Genomic DNA, 22,642 nt, shown 5'->3' with positions numbered 1-22,642 from the left:
TCCCGAACCATCCTCAAGTCGTCATGAGCAATCACACCCTGTAAAGTAATCAGACAGTCATTTTCAAGTCATCCTGAAATCATCAAACTGAGTTTCTAAACTTTGCTGATGACTTCAAGAGCTTAATGATGTCTGATGATGACGAAATGACTTCTAGAGTAGTTGGATGATCATTCGATTATTCTGGGATGGCTTCTAAAGTCATCCAGTTTGACCTCGGAAGAACCGCAGACCTCCGGTCCGACAAGAAAAGGGAATGAAAGAGGCGTCCCAAGCCCTCAGGCAGACCCACTCCCCCAAGCATTAGAAAGACAAAGCCCCTCGCAGTCTACTGTGATGCCAGCACACAGGCAGACACATAACCCGTCCAGAGAAAGGCACAGCAAACCTCCTGCCGGCAGAAGCAACCGAGACCACGGGCCATGCCCACCCTGACAGGAGGAAGGCATCGCCGACCTCCAAGCAAGGCGAAAAAGGCAGGAAACCAAGAAGGCCCCAAAACGCTGGTATGCCTCCCTGCAGCGAAGAAGACAGGCCCCCCCCAGCACCGGCATACACACCCACAAGCTGGCCAGAGGCAAACATCGCAGACCTCCGGCATGACAGAACAAGTCTCGTGCATTGTGCTGCAGGCTTTTTACAGCAGCTGTGCCGCATCGTGCATGGATAACAAACATCTATTTAAACCTGTGCTCCATGTGACATCACTGCTACAAGCTCTCTTGTTATTCACCTCACATAAGGCAAGGTAGACCCCCGTACCACAGACGTTGCCCTTTGTTTTAAACGTGTCATGCGGCAAGGATATGTGCTTGGAAGCAGAGTGTAATTCTCCGGGGCCTTGTGAAGGCCCAGGATGTTGGGGCACAATCATTTTCTCTAGCCAGATGGATCCATTGAGGTCCAAGAACGAGGTGTGTCAAGTGCAGAAGTTATCTCTTCTGTCAAACCTTAGCTTGCTCCCAAAGACCTTGATGCACTGTTTGACAAATGATTGGGCTCAATTGTTGCACAAATAGAGAGTCCAATGCTACACTTACATGGTCCAAAGTGGTGTGAGGTCATCTTGTAGACATCTGGGTGCACTAATTTGTGTTGGATCCAATGAGCTCTTTTTGCTGGGAGATTTAACTGTAAACATTCCAATATCTTGACTCAAAGTATCATAGGAGACCCAGCTGACAGAAGCTCTTCTAGAAACATGACCCAGCAGACGCACGATAAGGTACAGTGTAGATGTCTTTTTCAAGTGCAACTCAATGACAATTTGGTGGTTTCAAAGGCATCAAGGACTGCATACGCCATACACAAACACAAATCAGCACATGCAGTCCTTGGAGCTGCCCTCAGCACAGCCCTGGGATTGGGTGTTGGAAAGCCAGCAGCAGTCTATCCCTCCAGCCATCTCTTATGCTGTCCTTAAGTTAGCTGTAGGCACGCACCCAAGAGCTATTTAAGTGAGCACCACATTATGTATACACACGGTCAGACTAGTTTTTTTGGGGAGGTGGGGGGGGGGAGGGTGGTCTTGCATAGATTAAGTGATTTGCCGAAAATCCCAGCATGTCGAGTCAACGCTGGAACTACTTGAACCTAGTTCCTCAATTCATTAGCCGGCACCTCTGGCATTAGGCCACATTTTCCCAATTTGTACTGTTTTACCTAGACGGATGTGCATGGCATCCCGTGGCCTTGATGTCCACCCTGTCTCTAACTTTTGGTGTGTAATCTGACGTGCGTAGCTGTGGATTCTGCGGTAGGTTCTTCTTTGCTACTTAGCATTCTAGAGACTAGTTTAAGCTGCACTTATTAGCGCTGGGGTGCCTATGAGCAGCTAGCACTCTATAAAAGCCCTTTAAATTAGATTAGGACCTGTCCGAATCATATGTTACGGAGTTATGCCTTTAAATTACATCTCTTACAAAGGTGTTTAAAAGACTACTAGAGGACGCAGGATGGCTATTTTATTTCTATAAAGTAGAATGTGATGAAGACACCTTGCCATGAAAAGTCTTCCCCAAGGCATGCGTCCCAGTCTCGCACACCGGTGAGAGGAGAGAACCCATGCTCTAGGAGGTGATAATCAGAAACACAACTTGTTGCCAGTCGTCTTTCAAGCCTCATTACGCTGAAGCAGTCTGCTTTGCAGTGCTGTGAAACCAGAGACTGGGAAGCAAGAGTTGCAGAGACGTTTCCTCTTAAACTCGTGTAGCTTCATATAATCAGCACGCGGCAAATTTTAAAGGGATATAATATATCGGGTGACAATTTTTGTTCTCGGTGCAACTGGACCCCGCTCGGCCGCCTGCCCCTGGACAGAGCTCCATTCAGAGCGGCTCGAGCTCTGTCTGCGCGCGTACCCTGCACTAGAGCGTGGTCAGCGAGGTGGGTCAGGCCCCGCGGTACGTGACACGAAGGGCATCCAGGGCACAAGTCCTAAACAAGAAAAAAGCGCTCGCGCGGCAGCAGGGGGGAGGGATAATTGCGGCCGGATGAGCCGCGTGCTCCCACGGGTGGATCTCCTGACATCCACGCGTTGCCATTGAAGGCAATGGAACGCGTGCACGTGCTTGGCTGAAAAGCCTAAGAGCTCGGAAAAGGTTGTTTTCCTTTGCAGCGCATGCGCTGCGAAGGCTCGACCTAAAAAGGAGGATAGATTAGATCCTGTCTGTTTCAGACCACTTTTCCTAGTGAACACAGAGGTCTACATTATAGGACAGGTGATCCTGTAACGACTCACTCTCTGGGCAAATGAGAACAACATTTTGTCCGATATCCAGTATGGTTTCACACCAGGGCGGGGCAGGGTGGAGCAAAATATCAACTTGCATCTCATCATACCTAAATATATCGAAGCAAAGGGGGCCTCTGTGCACTTGGCCTTCATGGACCTCAGCTCAGTGTTTGACAGGGTAAATAGAACTAAGCTCTGGGCCTGCACTGGTTGCATTCCTTTGAGATCTACAGTTTCGATGAGGTATGGGGCCAATGGGGAATGCACCCAGCATTACAATTTGAAGAGAGGAGTCAACGAAGGATGTATCCTGACTCCTCTTCTTATTATCTTGTATATCAATCGTCTTGAGCAGGTGCTTTCCGAATATGGGCTGAAGATCCTGAGAGTGGGTGACAGGTTATAACCCACCCTCTTGTACGCAGATGATGCTGTGCTGGTTGCACGCACGGCAAGAGGTGTCCAGTGGCTTTTAGATATTTTTTCGGATTTTATGGATAGCCATGATTTGTCAACCAAGTTAACAAAATATCATTTCATGGTAGTGGGCCCTAAGAATAACAAAACTAAAAAAATTGGTAAATGGGCAACATATAAGTAGGTTGGAAAATGTTACCTACCTTGGCATTTTACTGGATTTACGCTGCAGCTGGCATCGACTGTTCAAGAAGAACGTGGTGAGCTTTAAAAGGTCTTCTTATACCACAAGGGACTTTTAGCAGCGTTTGGGTCAAAAGCCAATCAAGATATTGTTAGAGGTTTTTAAAGCTAAATGTGTACCTGTAGCAAGTTTTGGTAGTGATGCCTGGGGTTATGCTCCCATCAAACAGTTACAGATAGTGGAAAATTCTCAGAGTCTGCCGGTTTGCGAATGGGAAAAGGACTTTTGGGATGTACCACCATCCCAAAAGACCGTCACAAAATAGAGAATCACAAAATTTGTGATTCTCTATTTTGCGAATGCAATTAAGGAATTGCAAATTGCGATTCCTTAAATGCAATTCTGGAAGCACCAGAAATTTGCTATTTGGCCTTAAGGAATCGCAAATTACCACCAACTTCAAGTTGGTGGTAATTTGCGATTTTCCAGAAAAAAGCACTTTTTTTGCATTTTTCAAAGTGCTCTTTGGCGCACATACATGCCCTTAGGATATGTATGTGCGCAAAATATGCAGACATACATATTTCAGGGGTGCAACAGGGTGTCCTTTTGGCACCTTTGCAACCTTGAAATTTTATTCTCGATTTGCGATTCTCTAATTGATAATCACAAATTGAGAATGTCTTCCTATTCATTCCTATGGGCCTCCTAGCCCTTAGGAATGAATGGGAAGGTAATCCTTATTTGCGAAACTCAATTTGCGATTCGCAAATAAGGAATATGTAGGATCCGCAACATTTTTAGCGAATCCTACATACATTGCATTTTGCGATTCTCTAATTGCGATTCACTAAAAATCGCAATTTGAGAATCGCAAAACTCTTTTTTGATACATATGACCAATGGTTCTTATCAGGGGTCTTGAGAGTGTGTACATAAGCTCTCTGTTTTGTTTTATGTATTTATTTATTTTTTTTACTGTATGCACTTATCTTGTTGTACCTTCTTCTGGAGTTTTTATAATTGATTTTGGGAGATGGCTGTTTTTATACATATTCAATGCATTTCGTACCTGATGGATAATGTACTTTTAATGCTATATTTCCATGTATTGTATGCATACTTTTATGATTTTTTATTAAAAATCGAATAAAGGTGACTAGAAGAATAGATGAGTGTGCTTCTTAAAAATGCCACTGACTGAATAGGAGTTAAACCATGTACCACCACCAAGATTTGTTTTTAAAGCACCAACTTAATAGATGTATTCATTCGGATAGGTTTGGGAGACATGAGGAACTACACAATGGGATACACTGTCCGTGGCAGGACAATTTCCATGTGGTGTGATTTGTGCAAATGCCAGTCATAGCAAAGAATTACGTCGTTCACTCAACATACCATGCAAACAGAAAAAACACACACCCAGGCAGCATGGTGTAGCTGCCGGAATGTCCATCATGAGACGGCATACACGGGCTTGAATAGCTGCAAAATAAGACTATGTATAATGGAAAACAAAAGTAGCTTCTACTTCGGAAAACTAACAATGAAGCTGGTGACCAACTTTACTGCCACTCTGACCAATATGGGCTCTGAGACATGAGATGTAATCTTCCAAACGTGAATGCAATGCAATAGGTCTCACATTAGGAAAGTTTGAGCTATTGGTATTGTAAATGACACATTTTTTATTTATGTGTTTCGTTTGAAAATAGCGAAATTAATAACTTTGTCATTTACAATCCCAATAGTTGTAACTTTCGCAAATGTGATACCTGTAGCATTTGGAATGCAATATGTGTTGTATTTACGTGAATTAGATGAATTGATATTAAAAATAACAAAGGCTTTTAATTTTTTTTAATAATTAATACTTAAATCAAAGTTATTGTAATTTATAATGGCAATAGCTTAAACTTTTGTAAATAACTTTTGTGAAGATTATGGGCCCGATTCACAGAACTAACTTAAGACAAAATCCTTAACTTACTACCATTTTGATATTCACAGAAGGCTCTTACTTATTTTGGTATTCACAGAAGACACTTACTCATTCGGTATTCACAGAAGCTAGGAGTCCTAACTTTAGGACTGCTAACTACCTTCTGTGAATACCGAAAGTCTTGAACATCAATATGGTAGTATGTTTAGGATTTTGTCTTAAGTTAGTTCTGTGAATCGGGCCCATAGTTCAGTGTATTTTATTGTGACGAAAATCCAAGAACAGAAGTGAAATATTAACATCTTTTTGTGACATTTGCAATAAAGCTTGAAACATTGAGAGAACATATTTGAACCAGCTGTTGTTGAATGGTTGCACAGATTCATGCTGTGGTGGCGCTGAGTGATGTTGTGGTGGCGACGAGTGATGCTGTGGCGTTCAGTGATGCTGTGGTAGCGCATAGTGATGTTGTGGTGCCCCTGAGTGATGCTGTGGTAGTGCTGAGTGATGCTGTGGTGATGCGATAGATAGAGTGAGTGCGATAGATAGATAGAGGGAGGGCGATAGATAGAGGGAGGGCGATAGATAGAGTGACTGCGATAGATAGATAGACAGATAGAGTGAGGGCGATCGATAGATAGAGTGAGGGTGATAGATAGAGTGAGGGCAATAGATAGATAGAGTGAGGGTGATAGATAGAGTGAGGGCGATAGATAGATAGAGTGAGGGCGAAAGATAGATAGAGTGAGGCCAATCGATATATAGAGTGAGGCCGATAGATAGATAGAGTGAGGCCGATAGATAGATAGATAGAGTGAGGGAGATAGATAGATAGATAGAGTGAGGGCGATAGATAGATAGAGTGAGGGCGATAGATAGATAGAGTGAGGGCGATAGATAGATAGAGTGAGGGCAATAGATAGATAGATAGCGTGAGGGCGATAGATAGATAGTGAGGGCGATAGATAGATAGAGGGCGATAGATGGATAGATAGAGGGCGATAGATAAATATATAGAGTGAGGGCGACAGATAGTGTAATTATGCGGCGTGTAATTATGTGGCACTGAGTGGTATTTGGAGTGTATGTTGCATTGATTGCAGTGTAATTATGTGGCACTGAGTGGTATTTGGAGTGTATGTTGCATTGATTGCAGTGTAGGTATGGGACACTGAGTGGTATTTGGAGTGCATGTTGCATTGAGTGCAGTGTAATTATGTGGCGTGTACTTATGTGGCACTGAGTGGTATTTGGAGTGTATGTTGCGTTGAGCGCAGTGTAAATATGTAGCATGTAATTATGTGGCACTGAGTGGTATTTGGAGTGTATGTTGAAATGATTGAAGTGTAATTATGTGGCACCGAGTGCTATTTGGAGTGTATGTTGCATGGAGTGCAGTGTAATTATGTGGCACTGAGTGGTATTTGGAGTGTATGTTGCATAGAGTGCAGTGTAATTATGTGGCACTGAGTGGTATTTGGAGTGTATGTTGCATAGAGTGCAGTGTAATTATGTGGCACTGAGTGGTATTTAGAGTGTATGTTGCATAGAGTGCAGTGTAATTATGTGGCACTGAGTGGTATTTGGAGTGTATGTTGCATAGAGTGCAGTGTAATTATGTGGCACTGAGTGGTATTTAGAGTGTATGTTGTATAGAGTGCAGTGTAATTGCTCATTGCCATTTGTGTGTACTTGAGGAGAGATGGGAGAGGAGAGGGGAGAGAAGGGATAGTGAGGAGAAAGGAGAGATGGGAGAGGGGAGGGGAGAGAAGGGAGAGAGGGGAGAGCGAAGAGCGGGGAGAGGAGAGAGGGGAGAGGGGAGAGTGAGGAGAGAGGAGAGTAAGGAGAGTAAGGAGAGAGAGGAAGGAGAGGAGAAGAGAAGAGAGGGGAAAGTGGTAAGAGGGGAAAGTGGTAAGAGGGGAGAGTGGTGAGAGGAGAGAGTGGTGAAAGGGGAGAGTGGTGAGAGGGGAGAGTGGGGAGAGGGGAGAGTGGTGAGAGGGGTGAGAGTGGAGAGTGGTGAGAGGGGAGAGTGGTGAGAGGGGAGAGTGGTGAGAGGGGAGAGTGGTGAAAGGAGAGAGTGGTGAAAGGGGAGAGTGGTGAGAGGGGAGAGCGGTGATAGTGTAGAGGGGAGAGTGGTGAGAGTGGTGAGAGGGGGAGAGTGGGGAGAGGGGTTAGAGGGGAGAGTGTTGAGAGGGTAGAGTGTTGAGAGGGTAGAGTGTTGAGAGGGTAGAGTGGTGAGAGGGTAGAGTGGTTTGAAGGTAGAGTGGGTAGAGTGGGTAGAGGGCAGAGAGGAGAGAGGTTACAGGGGAGAGTGGTGAGAGGGGAGAGTGGTGTGAGAGGGGCGCCGTCTCCTGAGCCTGCTCTTCAATCCGTGGCCTTAGTGGAACATACAACCAATTCAAGTGTTAACTCTATGGTAAGGGTGCCACTGTCATGCCTTAGTGGCTCAGTAAAGTGCCTCGAGGCCACGACAGGGTCATTCCAAGTGTTTACTCAAAGAACACGTTTTTAAAGTGCCTGGGTTTGTGTAGCTCAACTGTTAATCGTGACAGGAGGCGAGGAAGTGTGTACCCCGAGGCGAGCCGCATTCCTAAAGGCCAGGTTTTGTCAACAGTGGAATGTGCGGCCTCGTGAGACACATGAATTGCGGAGCCCGGGCCCTCGAGAGACACATGTGAAATGCGGAGCCTCGGGACCTCGAGAGACACACGTGGTAAGCGCAGCCTCAGAGTCTTCTCTGCCATCACAAAGCTGGGCTCATCTCAGCTCAAGGGGTTTAGTGCCTGCTGCTGAGGTCTGTCTCCTGCCTGCTGAATGCTATGTCCGCTCAGACTTTCATCATTCTGCGGTCGATAAAATGCGCGCTGCTGGGGTCTGTTTCTTTCCTGATGAAGGTTATGCCCGCTCAGCCTTTCATCATTCTGAGGTCGATAAGATGCGCGCTGCTGGGGTCGGTGACGGTAGCCTGTGGCACGCACACACTGTACCCAATGACGCAGGTGGCCCGTACAGCCCCTGGGCACAGCTGGCATGATGGGTCCCGTGCTTGCTGAAGGCATGCACTCAAGTGTTTGCTTTTGGAGTTTTGGTATTCTTATATACAACAACAACAAGAGAGAAAGGGCTCAAAGGACACTCCTGTACCCCATTCTAAATATAACTAACAACGAAGGAGTGACTAAAAAAACAAATGAAAAAAGTGTCTAAAGTGAAGTGGGACGTGGAAAAGATAAATACTTTTTTATATTACCCTCACTCACCCAACTATTGGGTGACATGCTTCATCATTGGGTATTTTTCACCTGACAGGTAAAAGACCTGTCTGGTGTGCTGCGACACCTGCAGTTGCAGTGGAGCTGGATTGAATAAAAACCAGTGAAAGAATAGTGAACGTGATAAAATTAAAAAGGTGCGGACACTGATCCAAACCAAACTTTAATAAAGATCAATGTGAGCATCTGTATAAAAAAGGAGATGAGAAGGACAATATAGATTTTAAATTTGAGTCAAATTATCCTAATCATTAGGTCGACATGTTTCTGCTCTTGTGGGCCATGTCGGCCGAGCTTTCATCAGGACCAAAAAACAATTTCAACACCGGGCGGTATGCACACTCTAAGGTGCAACCTAACCTCAGCGTTATTTCAAGTCTTACTCAACTCACGGTTCTTAATAGGGAATTGCGCTCCGATGGCTCCCCGCGTGTGACCTAAAGAGTTCACAACCACTGCCCGAATGTCACACGCGGGGAGCCATCGGAGCGCAATTCCCTCCGATGTGAAGTAGCCCCCACCACTTATGTCCATGACGTGAGGCAGTCTTCGGTTTCACATCCCTATTACCTGGAAATCCCAGGGTTAACCGGTATTAAGAACTGTGAGTTGAGTAAGACTTGAAATAACGCTGAGGTTAGGGTGCACCTTAGAGTGTGCATACCGCCCGGTGTTGAAATGGTTTTTTGGTCCTGATGAAAGCTCGGCCGACTTGGCCCACAAGAGCAGAAACATGTCGACCTAATGATTAGGATAATTTGACTCAAATTTAAAGTCTATATTGTCCTTCTCATCTCCTTTTTTATACAGATGCTCACATTGATCTTTATTAAAGTTTAGTTTGGATCAGTGTCCGCACCTTTTTAATTTTATCACGTTCACTATTCTTTCACTGGTTTTTATTCAATCCAGCTCCACTGCAACTGCAGGTGTCGCAGCACACCAGACAGGTCTTTTACCTGTCAGGTGAAAAATACCCAATGATGAAGCATGTCACCCAATAGTTGGGTGAGTGAGGGTAATATAAAAAAGTATTTATCTTTTCCACGTCCCACTTCACTTTAGACACGTTTTGGTATTCTTGACACAACCGATGGATGTTTATTTATTTATTGGCTTCTCTGTGGCGCTGCTGCCTCCCTGTGCCAAAAGAGCCCACGTCAGACAAGATGAAAGGCGTGCCACGGGTAGCGCCTCGGGCGTCTGGAGGGAGGAGGCGCCCTCGCAGAGGTTTATTCACACTGTCCCCCCCTACAGTGCCCCCCCCCGCATTGCCCTCCCGGTGCCAAAAGCCTGAGGTGAGAGCCCACGTCAGACAAGATGAAAGGCATGCCCGAGGTAGCGCCTCGGGTGTCTGGAAGGGGGAGGCGCCCTTGCAGAGGTTCCAAGGTATTCACACTGCCCTCCTCCCTGCTCGGGGGGGCCTCTGCCAGGTGGTCCTGTACGTGGTAACTGGACACCCCCACCCCCTGCCCGGATAATCCCCACTCAGCCCCACTGGGGACTCCCGGTGCCGTCTGCTGGGTGGGGGAGGGGGCCAGAAGGGGGCGGGGGGTGTCAGTAATCCAACAATGATCGCCTCCTCTGATCCGAGGATGGGGTGTTTGAGGAAGGCAGGAGGGCCATTAAAAGGCCTTTATGGGCTGTTAATGTCTGGGCGGGCGTTGTATCTAATCACCCCCCCAGCCCCCCTGAAACATGCCGAGCAGCGCAGCACGTGCAGTGCGTGAAACACTGCAGAGTCCTGATGGCAGCCGGACAAGTGGACAAGAGATGGGGCCGCGGGGCTGCGCTTGTTCATGAGTACCGGGCTCGAGTCCGCTGCCGGGAGAAGATGTGGCGTAAGGCCAGAGCTGCCGACCATAGCGCTGGGAAACCAGGTTGGAGCCTCTGACATCTGCTCAGCATCCTGTGATTCTGGGCAAATCACTTAATCTCCCCGTGCCTACCGAAAACAAGCTGAGGCATTCACACCAAGTTATCGCACTTCCAGAAGAAACAAAAAGCACTTTCACGCAATAACATGCCCCCAAAAAAAGAGAAAACATGTCCTGTTGCCTCGACCCACCCCGTACACTATCACGGTTAACCTCCTTCCCAAACAGCCTGACTCCCCTGCAGGGATCATAGGGCCTTTTGGTATGAACGGGTGACTGTGCGGCTGCTCCCCGGGCCGCAAAGCCCATCTGCTTTTCATTACTCCCCACACACAGACACACCCTGCCCAAGTCAAATGCTGAGAGCCGATCCGAGCCCCCGCCCTGTGATGTAGGTTGCTTGCCACGTACATTGTTGGTTTCTTCTTTTTGCAGTTGTTTTTTATATAGGGCGAACTCGACCTGCAGATATCGGGGCGCTCTATGTGATCACCAGTTGAGTTGCAGACACATTCATTTTTAGGCACGGAGCGATTTGTCCAGCTTCACAGGATGTTGAGCCTCGCGCCGAGACACGGACCCGGTACCTCGGCTCCAAAGTCGGCCGCTCTAGCTGATAACACCTATTAAAAGCCTCTGCTAGTGACGCTAGAAACTAGTGCGGGAAACTATCCGGAAGTGCTACGAGCTGACATTCATGATTTGGAGGAGCTGCATTAATAGGAATTTGAAACCAGCCGTAAAGAGGAAATGTCAGCGGCTGCGTTCAGCCTAAAAACCGGCATGCCACCGATTTGCAACTAAACGAGGTGGGTGTGTCTGCCGCTCGCTAGTTCGGGACATGCCTGTCCGCCCTGATCAGAATCTGCGATGAAAACAAGCTTGTGGGTCGTGTTCAGAAGCTTGGAGCACTGAGGGTGGAGATGTGTGTTCCTTAGAGGCAGGACCAGCAGACAAGTTTAGCCATAGTGAAAGCGAAAGTGCGCGACCTCACAGGAACACACCCGCAGTCCTTACGCACTGCGCAAGCGTGCGGCCAACTTTGCCTGGGGCATGGAGCGCGCGGCAGTGTCCGGGGCTCCCGTGACCTGAGGGAGCCCCGTGTGTTGTAGCCCGTGTGATGGAGGCATGGAGCCCTCTCGCAGAGAGCGTGTGCCAGGTGATGTGACGGAGCCTGTAGCGGAAAGAGCCCGGTGAGTGGGGGTGAGGGGGTGTGTGTCTGTGTGTGTGTGTGCGTGTGTGTCTGTGTGTGCGTGTGTCTATCTGTGTGTGCACGCGCGTGTGTCTGTGTGTGCGTGCGTGTGTGTCTGTGTGTGCGTGTGTCTATCTGTGTGTGCATGCGCGCGTCCTGATCCATTGTGAGTGTCAACAGTATGCCGGAATCGGAGCGTGTGTTCACACGCGCGACCTGATCCGATTCCGGCATGATGCGCGTGCCCATCTCTTGTCTCCCTCTTGGCTCCTTGTAAGCAGAGTCGACAACAATAGGTCTCGCTGCGACAGGGCTTTCGCCCTGTATCGCAGGTGCGAGACCTAAAAAAAGGGAGATTCTCGCACTGCGGCCTGGGGTGAAAATTGAAGGAGGTAATAAAGAGTTACAGTCCATTAGTTTTAGTTCACCCCTGTTTGTAAACACTATCAGAACTAAGAAGGTTAGTTGCTAAGTTGTGTAAACCTAAGATCTCAATAATTCAGCCAAAGCAAGAATCATGTCAAATCATTCTCTACTGTACCCCAGCTACGTTTGAGCTATTTAGATAACACTACATGCATGGTTAAGAGTAGTATGACGAAGATAAATGGTCAAAGGGATTTCTGTGTGGTTATCTATATGATACAACTCAGGTGGCAATGATTGTCTTTTTCATTTTAGTGTCATATCATAACATCATTTGTTTTCTGACGATCCTAACTGAAGACCACTAGTTGGTGCGACTTGTGAAAAGATTTATTCTCATGAGAAACGTGTCCTTAAACGTGAGATTTGAGTTCATGACTTTACGTTGGCAAGATCTGCTAGTCTACACCATCGTTAGGTCATCGAATTTGGTTCTCAGCAGTCTATCAATCTTTACTCCCATATTGGCAATGTGTGGGACACATCTTTCTAGACTGGAGAACTGGGGCTGTAACTAAATAAATATTTTACTACAAGCTGATGAGTCGGTGCTATGGAACAAATATTAAATACACTTTTACTGAACTACTAAAAGAAATCCTTACAAGAAAGTAAATATGCCTGTCTGATAACTGCCATTTCATAGAAAATGCATATTTTGACATTTAATTGCTTGCAATAACTTGATATGTTGATTGAAATTTGAGAATAAGTAATGAAAATGAAAGCCACATATGAGAACAAGTTGGTCGTTAAAAGCGTTTGGAAAAACGAGTCTCTTACTTTACAACATGTGCTGCTATGACGCTCTGAACTGGTCTGGATTTTGGTCCTGATGGTGGATGGAAGAGGCTTCCGCCTTTTGAAGCAGTGTCCGCCATCCCAAGTAAAGGCCGGTAGGGATCATCAGAGTGCAATGGATAAGGTTCAAATGTCCCTGCTTTCATTCCACCTGGCTAAGATACATACAACAAATGGGGAAAAATAGTCAGCGACCCATTCACAATGAACATGTACAAGCATTGTGCTTTTCAGTTTTAGTCTAAAATATTAAGACAAGCATATCAAACAACCTAAGATCAAGGACGCATTTGAAAAATATGAGTTTGAAACGATGTTCAAATATATCTGCAGTCAGATACATAAATGGTAAGAAATATTGAATAGTAATGTTCATTTTGTCCTTAAGGTCATAGATGTAGCATAAAGTGATTATTGTAGTGGTCCCCGAGGAAGGGGGAAGTATTTCCATTCATTCATTCAAGAACTACATACAGTTGTTTGATATAAAAACATAAATATTCAATCAGTGTCACTTTTTGTCTCTGCTTAGTTCTGGGTTTTCCATATTTTTGCACTGGGGACACATTTCAGGTACTTGTATTGAATAATGACTGGTCAATGTGTGTTGAGGAATACTCTTGGATAAAGGCTTATCCTTAAATAAAATAAAATGTGTTGATCGTTGATCTTATGTTGCAGTAAAGAAGCTGGCATTTAATTACATGCAGTGATGTCAATGATTATTGTAAATTGTTTATGAATTATACCTATGGGAACCATTGTTTTTGTGTAGTTGCTAAACATTCAGGTTCATATGGATTATGTGGCAAGGTCTTGTTACGGAAATATTTTATTCCTGGCAGTAACATGCATTCTAACTTGAGGTGCCCGTTTAATGCTCTGGACACGGCCCTCCAAAATCACAGATGGTCAGCTGACGCCTCCAAAACTCTTTACATACATTGTCATGGGATTTCCTGAATTTGCAGTGACGCATGGGATGGGCTAGGAGGAGGGAATCATAAAATCAATAAAACTATTGAATGCTCACCTTACTGCTAGAGTGCGTACTGAAAAGGTGTAGTTCGACAGGTGGACCACTGGGGTGCCCCCTCTCCCTTTTGTTTTTTGCCCTGGTGCTGGAACCACTAGCTAGTTTGATATGCGACAAGGCACCGGAATGAGGTATTGAAATTGAACACATGATTTTGTTGTACGTTGATAATATTCTAATATACTTCAAGGACACTATAGAAAGCCATCTCAATACAATACAGGAATTGGACAGATTTAGCATGTACTCCGGCTTAAAAACCAACTGGAGTAAATCATGCCTGTTCCCACTGTCACCTGCGGTGGAGCCAATTGATCCCCCAGAGCCAGGTCCCCCACTGAAGTGGCTCCAGACTACCTTCAAATACTTTCGTGTTCACACTTAACATTGTGAAGCAAACTCTATGGCTGGAAATACAGAGAAAATTGCCATCTCATTTAGACAGCTGATACCCTTCTGGACTAAATTGCCCCTCCCTATTTTTGTAGAGTGTTAGTAGCCAAAATACTAATCATATCAAGGCTTTGATATAATTTCTCGACTCTCCTAATAACCGCTGAGTAAATTCTTTCATAACCGCAATGATCTGTTATCAGGACTATTCTGAGGCACTTCCAGATGGCGGCTGTAGATGGAGAAATCGATGCGTCCGATCGATAAGGGTAGTTTGGCACCCAAAACTTTGAGACATATTATATAGCAGCGCAGAAAACCTGACCCATAAAATGAATTTGATTTGAAACAGGATAAAGGAGACCATATGGAGAGGTTCAATTGAAAATGTTTTGACTGGAAGAGCACCATTTACTGGAGTAGTGCCACAGGCATTACAGACAGCTAAATACTGTTGCCAACTCTATTTGAAAAACCAGGCCTATCCCTTGCAGGAAGTTATGGAGAAATAGCTGGATCCCAAGCTGGAGATGTCTGGTGGGAAGCATAGGCACCAAACGTGTGTAAATCTATGGATCTGAGCATGGTCATAGTCAAGAGGAACATCTCAACGGATTGGAAAGTCAAGGTCGCTCAAAAAATTGGAAAGTGGCTTGAGGACATGGAAAGATGGTGTACTGTGGAGGTGGGGGCACGTAGGGCGCTGATCAAGAGAGAGGTAGGATTGTAGATCTGACCACCCTGACCTGATCCTGTTGGCGTTGGCAACTAAGTCAGATGAACAACCTCCTTGAGCATCTGTGGTGAGTCGTTACACAGTAATTCGTTCTTACTTGTGAAACGTATGCATTGTTGAGTGTATGGTTGGATGGCAATCTGGCCGATAAGGAATACAGTTTTACGGTGGTGGGGAGGGCTGTATTGTTATAAGAATTGTTGTTTGCTTATAATCTGGGTGTAATGTTCACAGAACGTACTGTAGGCCCGAACGGTGAACTAGAATGGCGGGCAACTGTACAAGCAGAAATATTTCTGTAATAGATCTCTTGATTAGCTGTGCTTGTACTGACTTTGCTCGCTAGCTGTGACTGTACTGTTTATGACATGAAATGTTAATACAGAACTGTACTGGAAAAATGTCACAGGCATGGCATGTTGTTGGTAAGTGTGCCACATTCCACTGAGGAATGCTTCTCGAAAATCTGTCATTTCCCCCATACGCCAAGGGATTTGTGGGATTGACACGTAAAATGACCAAATGACTGGAAGATTATGCAGAATGAAGCCCGAAGATTTATCACTTTGATAATGATATCATTATTATATTTATTTTTATTTTATTTGTCATTCTTTTGAACGAAGCTCTTAAAATACATACAGATGAACAAACAGAATATAAATTTAAAAAAAGTAACTGATTCAATGCACATATAAAATTACCGAGGACAAACACCACATCTTAAAATTACATTCCAGTTGCCAACAACATTACGGTGAATGTGATAAGAGAACCATGTTTTAAAAATAAAATGTCTTGTATTTTACAAATAGACCAAAATAAAATTCCACATGGGTCCGGGGAAATTCACAATTTACAAAGCCAATACATTTTCCATTGCTAGCCTTTAGACAATATTTATACCTATCCTCATGCGCAGTAAAGCATCTATCATAACTATGTTCAGAAGAGAACTGCGAAATTTCCGTTCATAGTCTTGATAGAATAACTGATATTTTAGAATTCAATATATACTTTATCACTATTAAGGCTCTCCATGAGAACTATCTTTATTATAATCTTTTTACAACAGTTTAGATATCCCTATAAAAAGTGGAATCCATTCATAAATCTGTATCTTCATCGTGCCTGGACATTTCTTCGCATTTCCATTTACAATCTCCGTCACGTATATCTTTGAAAGTTTGTTACATTTATATTCTTTCAAGTTAACAAAAAATTTAAGGATTGTTTTTGCTAAGAGGAATAATGAGCAGACCCTTCAGTCAGCTCTAGGGGCTCGAATCATCTCAGAATGAGGAAGGGACAATGTCGTATTTTCTTATTTATTCTATGAATCCAACAACCTGTGTAGACCATTCAGTGCTAAGAATCTGCCCTCATTCAAAAGTATAGGAATAGCCCTTCCTTGCTTGCAGGAGTAGACTTATCAATCACCCCAAATAAATTGTATTACAGCTGAGCAGGGCTACAATGGTAATAATGGCCTTTGTCTTGATTTTTCGTCATTGCAATTACCACAATATGTTCTTTCAACACCTCATTCACAAGTGTTGGTATTCATTAACAATTAAATAATTATTTATTTATATCACTATTTTAAGTTAAGTTATTAAAGACGCATTATGAATTAGAAACATGAATTTTCCTCCGAAGTCCAACTGGAGTCTCACTGTATCATTATTCCAGCTTTATAGCGCTGTGGCAAGGCCCATACCAGTAGTTAAAGGTCCTCTATCCAAATTCTGGGAGTAAGGCAAAGGCAAGTATTTAAGGACAGGTAAAGGTCTACAACACAGAAGACGACCTATAAAAGCGGCATTTGAACAAAATATTGGGTTAACAATATTGTGTGGACAAAATATTGTGTCAAGAATATGGAGGACAAAAGTATTGTGAGTGTAATTTTCTATGGGTAAGCAAAGTTTTACTGTACTTAACTCCACATATATGTACCTTGATGATATATTTATCTTCAAGGTATGTAGATGTGGAATTAAGAATAGCAAATCTATATTTACCTACTTGCACTTACCTTCTCGATATTTTGGTCCATAATATTTTAAGGTTTAACTCTGTTTTATTGAGTTTTGCATTGGAAAGTCAACAGTACAAAACTTCCCACCTACATCCACTGGTCAGTGGGGTAGAAGTCAAAATCAAAATATAACCTGAGGAACAGCAGGGGGGATAATTGAGGGACAGATTGGGAAGATAGCGACAGAAGAGAGGATATGAGCGATAGCTCTTCGCTTCTAATAATGTTGTGTTTTGTAGTCATTTACCAGGTCAGGGTAGTGTATGATGGTCAGGATTCTCCGCCGTGGGACTCTGTTCTCTTTGTGTGAGGCGGAGTATGCGTAAATATGTCGGGCAATACAATTCTCAGAATTACTTGGGAAAGGAAGTGTATGCATGGGCCACATGTTTTATCAAATTGTGGCAGTCTGCAGTCAAACACTGCAATTAGCTTCTTCATGCCGAATAGACTCCATAGCCTATCAGTCAATCTAATTTTGATGGGACAGTGTCTGAACCCCATTGAGCCAGTATTGTTTGTTTAGCTGCGCATAGTGCCAGAGTGATGGCTTTACCCTTCAAGAAGTGTAGGGGGTAGGTGGGTGCGTTAGGTAATCCCAACAAGACGTAGCCAGTGAATTGTGGGATTGAGGTGTCATAAAGCTGATTGATATCTGCTAAGACCTCTGCCCAATTACGCAGCACCTAAGGTCAGTGCAAAAGTATATTCGTCAGCGACCCAACCTGACCACACTGCCTCCAACACCTATTGTCCCCTCCCGGCCTCCTCTTGGTAAGTCTCTCCAGCGTGTAGTACCAATAGCGCATAATCTTAATGAGCATTTCTTTGCCATTGGCACTGTCGGCAGAAGTGCAGGAGCAGTGTCCACTCCTTATGGGGAAAAGGGCCACTTGCATTCTGCCTGCCACCTCTGCTGAGCTGTGGAGGCCGTCTTGAGCTGTGGCGTGTTGAGAAAGGAGTAAATGTCCGATAGGAGTATTGTGGAACCGTGTTTTATTTTATGTGGAATCCATCTTGTCTTGTTTGCGTTCATTGGCATTTCTTTTTTTTATTGTTACAAACAAAGCTTAGTACATTCACATCTTTTTCTAGTTGCATATAGTGTAAAGGGTTGTGTCACAGGGTGAACAGAGTATAAATACTTTCGGCCCTTTACCGTACCCAGCAGACCCGCCATCACAGTGCATAAAAAGTTAAACGGGGGGACATCGTCTACGTTGTTCAGACACTCATTTCCAGATCAGATTCTTCAGGTGAAGGGGTGCATATATTCCCACTTAACGCGTTCCATTTCCCCCGCACTCTCTTCCATTTTTGATGACACCTTCTATTAATAAATACTGCCTTTTCCACCACCATGGCACTGTCTAGGTCGCGACCCCACTGCTGGTGCGAGGGGACCGTCTGCGCTCCCCAGTGTTGAACGATGTTTCGCTACGCCAGTGTGATACCCAGTGTAGCCCAGCCCTGCTCTGCGTGATTAAGGTCTGTTGGTTCCCACACAGTAAGAATGCATCTCCTTGGCTCAGGGGGGACACCAAAGTCACACACCTGAGTGATCATTGCCATGACGGCCTTCCAATATTTTGTGATGTTGGGCCAGTCCCACAGTGTGTGGTAAAAGGTGCCTGCCAGCCCACAGCCCCTAAGACACAGTGGCGTATCTGCTCTTACTATTTGGTGGAGTGTTGTTCTGGTGTAGTATGTTCTGCGCAGTATTTTAAGTTGCACTAGTTTTAGTCTAGAGGAAATCACCACCTACCGTGGGGAAGAAAGCGCCTCCTGACAATCCAGCTCATCCATTTCCCCCACCTCAGCCTGCCACATTTCTCTAAGGGTGTGTGTGGCGTCGTTCTTGCGGTATGTGAGAGAAATAGCTTTTTTGTTTAGACAGTCCTTCAATAATCGATCCTGCGTTTAGTGATATTCAATGATGACAAGGCCTGAACAATACGTGCAGAACAAGTAATATGTCCTAAATTTGAACTTATGTCCTTTTAACTTACACAATGAAATATCACAAGATGTATAATTCCCGTAGCAAGTTGCTGCCATACTTTCCGAGCATGGAATGTGTCAATCTATGTCCATATATAGCAAAGATCAAATGCCGAAAGATGATTGCACAGGTATTGTGTAAACCCCTGTCTAGAAACATTTGATGTTCCCAGCCACCATGATATGTAGGGGCACATGCATCATTCTAAATACGGGTCACAATGGGGCAGATTCTGCGTATCTGCCCCTTTGCGACTGGTATTTTTGCATTTGGGATGCATCAACCCAAATGCAAATTCGCAATTTAAGTAATCGTAAAATTTGCGATTACTTTAATTGCGAATGCATTTAGGGAATCACAAATTGCGATTCCCTAAATGCAATGCATGATTCAATTTTAAATGGCGATTTCGCAAACAGGGATCGCAAATTACCATCAATTTAAAGTTGATCAAAATTTGCAAAAAATTTGAAAAATGCACTCAAGTGCATTTTTCAAAGTTCCATGTTACACACACACATGCCCTTGGGGCATGTGTGTGCGCATCATGTGGTCACATGGCAATTTCAGGGGTGCATCAGGGTGTCCTTTTGGCACCCATGTACCCTTAAAATTGCATGCGCAATTTGTGAGTACTTAATTGGTACTCACAAAGTGCGCATGCAATTCCCATTCATTCCTTAATTGCGAATCACAACTTGCATTTTACAATTAACGAATATGTATGAATCGCAATTATTTTTGCGATTCCTACATGCATAAGGAATTGCGATATCTAAATAGCAATTTATAAAAAATCGCTATTAAGGAATTGCAATTCCTTATGTTGATGCATGTGCCCTGTAGACACTATTACCTGTTGCCATCTGCATCACGCATATAACAAAAGGTGTTATTTCACTGTGATTGGCTAGACGCTTAATGCTTTTGCATACTTGCATCTTTTAATCAGCAACACAACATGTATTTGTCCCTAATAGTGAAGAAATGACCTTTTACTGTATTTTTGGGACATGTACTAAAACGCCTTTTTGTGGTTTAGAGGAATAAAAGACTGTGATGACCTTCTACAATTTGGACACTTGGTTTTCTATGCCATCTGTCAGCGTATATACGAATAAAGCTGCTTTTGAAATTCACCTGTGTCTGTGACTATTTTATTTTATTCAGCTTCAACCGTGTCCGGTCCGGACTCCATTTTCAACTACTACCCTCTCCTTCCATTCAGGCGGTCGACTGTCTAGTTGTTCGATCTGCCTCCTTCCCGGTTCCTATTACCTGTGTACTCATCTATCACCCTCCTCAGCAAACATCACACTTTATTTCTGCCTTTTAGGAATTGTTGGCGACTTTAGCAGTGAACAATGCATCTGTCATGGTGCTTGGGGATTTTAACCTTTGGCCCTCTGACCCTGCTGAGGACGCCATGTCGAAGGAATTCACTGAACTTCTGTGCAGTTTAAACTTCCTGTCACACGTTCACATCCCGACTCATGTCCGAGGTCACATCTTGGATCAAATTTGGTCACTCAATATCCCTGTTCCCCCCCCCTGTCGTTATGCCCTGTTCCTGGTCTGATCACTTTTTGATCTCGTTCTTTCTTGATTTAAGCCTTGCAAAAAAAACCTCTCTTCCCAGGAATACCTGGGCTCGCAACCGGAATCATGTAGATGTGCCTTCTCTCTGCTCCTCACTCTCTGCTTCCTGTCCTAACCTTGCAGAACTATCCCTGTCATCCCAAGCAGACACCATCAATAATTGGCTTTCCAGAGCGGGTGATCAAGTGGCCCCGCTTAGGCGCGTCAGAATAAGACGCGCCCATGATGCCAATAGATGGTTTAATGCCGAGCTCAAGGAGAAAAAACTTACAGTGCGGCAGGCAGAGCGCGCCTGGAGGCGCGCCTACTGCCCTACGCTAAAATTACAGTATACTTCCACCTTGATTGAATATAAAAAAAAACATTCTCCTTGCTAAGACCCACTATTTCTCCTCCAAAATTCTTGCGGCTGAAAACCAACCTAGGGAAATCTTTGCAACTGTCCATGAGCTGGCTTCCTCAGACAGGGTCACCCTCAAACCCTCCCCCTCCCAACGCCTCTGTGATTCTCTCAACGATTATTTTATTGAGAAGATCGCTGTCATCAAGTCTAATATATCACTGCCCTCCCCTTCCTTTTCTAATCCCCAACTTCCACCTAACCTATCTAACCTGGATCTAATACCCCCTCCGACCAAGGAAACTTTTTTATCCTTGCTCGTCAGAGTCAAGTCTGGATCTCCCTCGGACATCTGCCTTGCATATGTCCTGAGAGAGATTTTCTCGGCCTGTCCTTCGCCCCCTCTTACTTTTCTCAACGATTCTCTCAAGCGGGGGGATCATCCCAGACCTCCACAAATCAGCGGTAATAGTTCCTATTCTAAAGAAGCCTGGTGCTGATCCTTCCTCCCTCCCCAACTATCGCCCCATCTCCCTCCTCCCCTTCGTGGGTAAAGTCCTGGAGCGCCATGTCACTAAAGTCTTCAGTGCATTTGTGGAGGATAGCGGCAGCTTAGCCCCGTGCCAGGCTGGCTTCCGTCCATCGCACTCCACCGAAAAAGTTGTTCTTTCAGTCATGGACAAGCTCAGAGAGGGGATGGATATCAACTCGCCCCAGGCATTGGTCCTCCTTGATTTGTCCGCCGCCTTTGACACGGTTGATCACTCCATCCTTCTCACCCGTGTCCGGGCGGCGGGCATTAGGGGACCTGCACTGGCCTGGCTCGCCTCCTTTCTGAGTGACCGCACACAGGCCGTCCATCTGGCAGACTTCTCCTCCCCCTCACGCAAGGTCCAATGCGGTGTCCCTCAGGGCTCTTCCCTTTCCCCTCTTTTGTTTAATTTATACATTTTCCCCCTTATTTTTGCTTTACAGCAGATGGAGGTCACGGTCTTCAACTATGCCGATGACCTCCAGCTTATTTTTAACCTCTCTTCTTCCCCTGGTTCCATTCATAATTTCCAATCAGTTATGATCTTTATCCGGGACTGGATGAATTGCAACCACCTTAAGTTAAACCCTGATAAAACCGAACTGGTACTTGTAGGTGGTAGCCCCAGTCCCTGGACCCCTTTGTTTTGGCCTACTGCCCTAGGTACCCCCCCTCACCTTCTCCTTCAGTTAAAACACTAGGGATAAAACGTAACAACCATCTCACTTTACATTCCCAGATCAGCGCAGTGGTTTCATCTTCCTTTCTGACTCTTCGCACAATCCGTAAGATTTACAGTTTTTTTCTTTTCCTGCTTTGAAACTTATTCTTATGGCCATGGTCTTGTCTCGCCTTGACTACGGCAACATCTTGTACAATTGTGATGCCGGCCTACGATCTCCGGCGCCTTCAATTGGTCCAAAACCAAGCTGCTCGTCTTATCCATGGTCTTCCTAAATCACATCACGTCACGCCCCTACTCAACTCAAAGCCCTTCACTGGCTCCCTATCAGAGAACGCGCTCTTTTTAAGATGGCTGCACTACTTTTCAGGCCCGCTCTGGAACTGCCCCAGCTTTCATCAACTCTGAAATTAAAGCTTATATTCCTAGTAGA

At 44.8% G+C, this 22,642-nt stretch overlaps 1 protein-coding gene across 1 annotated transcript in view; it reads right to left on the bottom strand.

Annotated features, from left to right (window-relative positions):
• The window catches only part of CFAP96 (cilia and flagella associated protein 96), a 221,294-nt gene that overhangs the window by 6,403 nt on the left and 192,249 nt on the right, over nucleotides 1–22,642 (bottom strand). Inside the window, exon 5 of the mRNA XM_078678866.1 lies at nucleotides 12,831–13,003. Within this exon, the coding sequence (XP_078534992.1) occupies nucleotides 12,831–13,003 (173 nt within the window). The remainder of the gene's footprint in view (nucleotides 1–12,830; nucleotides 13,004–22,642) is intronic.

The sequence above is a fragment of the Lissotriton helveticus genome, chromosome 2_2 (assembly GCF_964261635.1).
Source record: "Lissotriton helveticus chromosome 2_2, aLisHel1.1, whole genome shotgun sequence".
NCBI lineage: Eukaryota > Metazoa > Chordata > Amphibia > Caudata > Salamandridae > Lissotriton > Lissotriton helveticus.
This window is presented reverse-complemented; position numbering and strand designations above follow the sequence as displayed.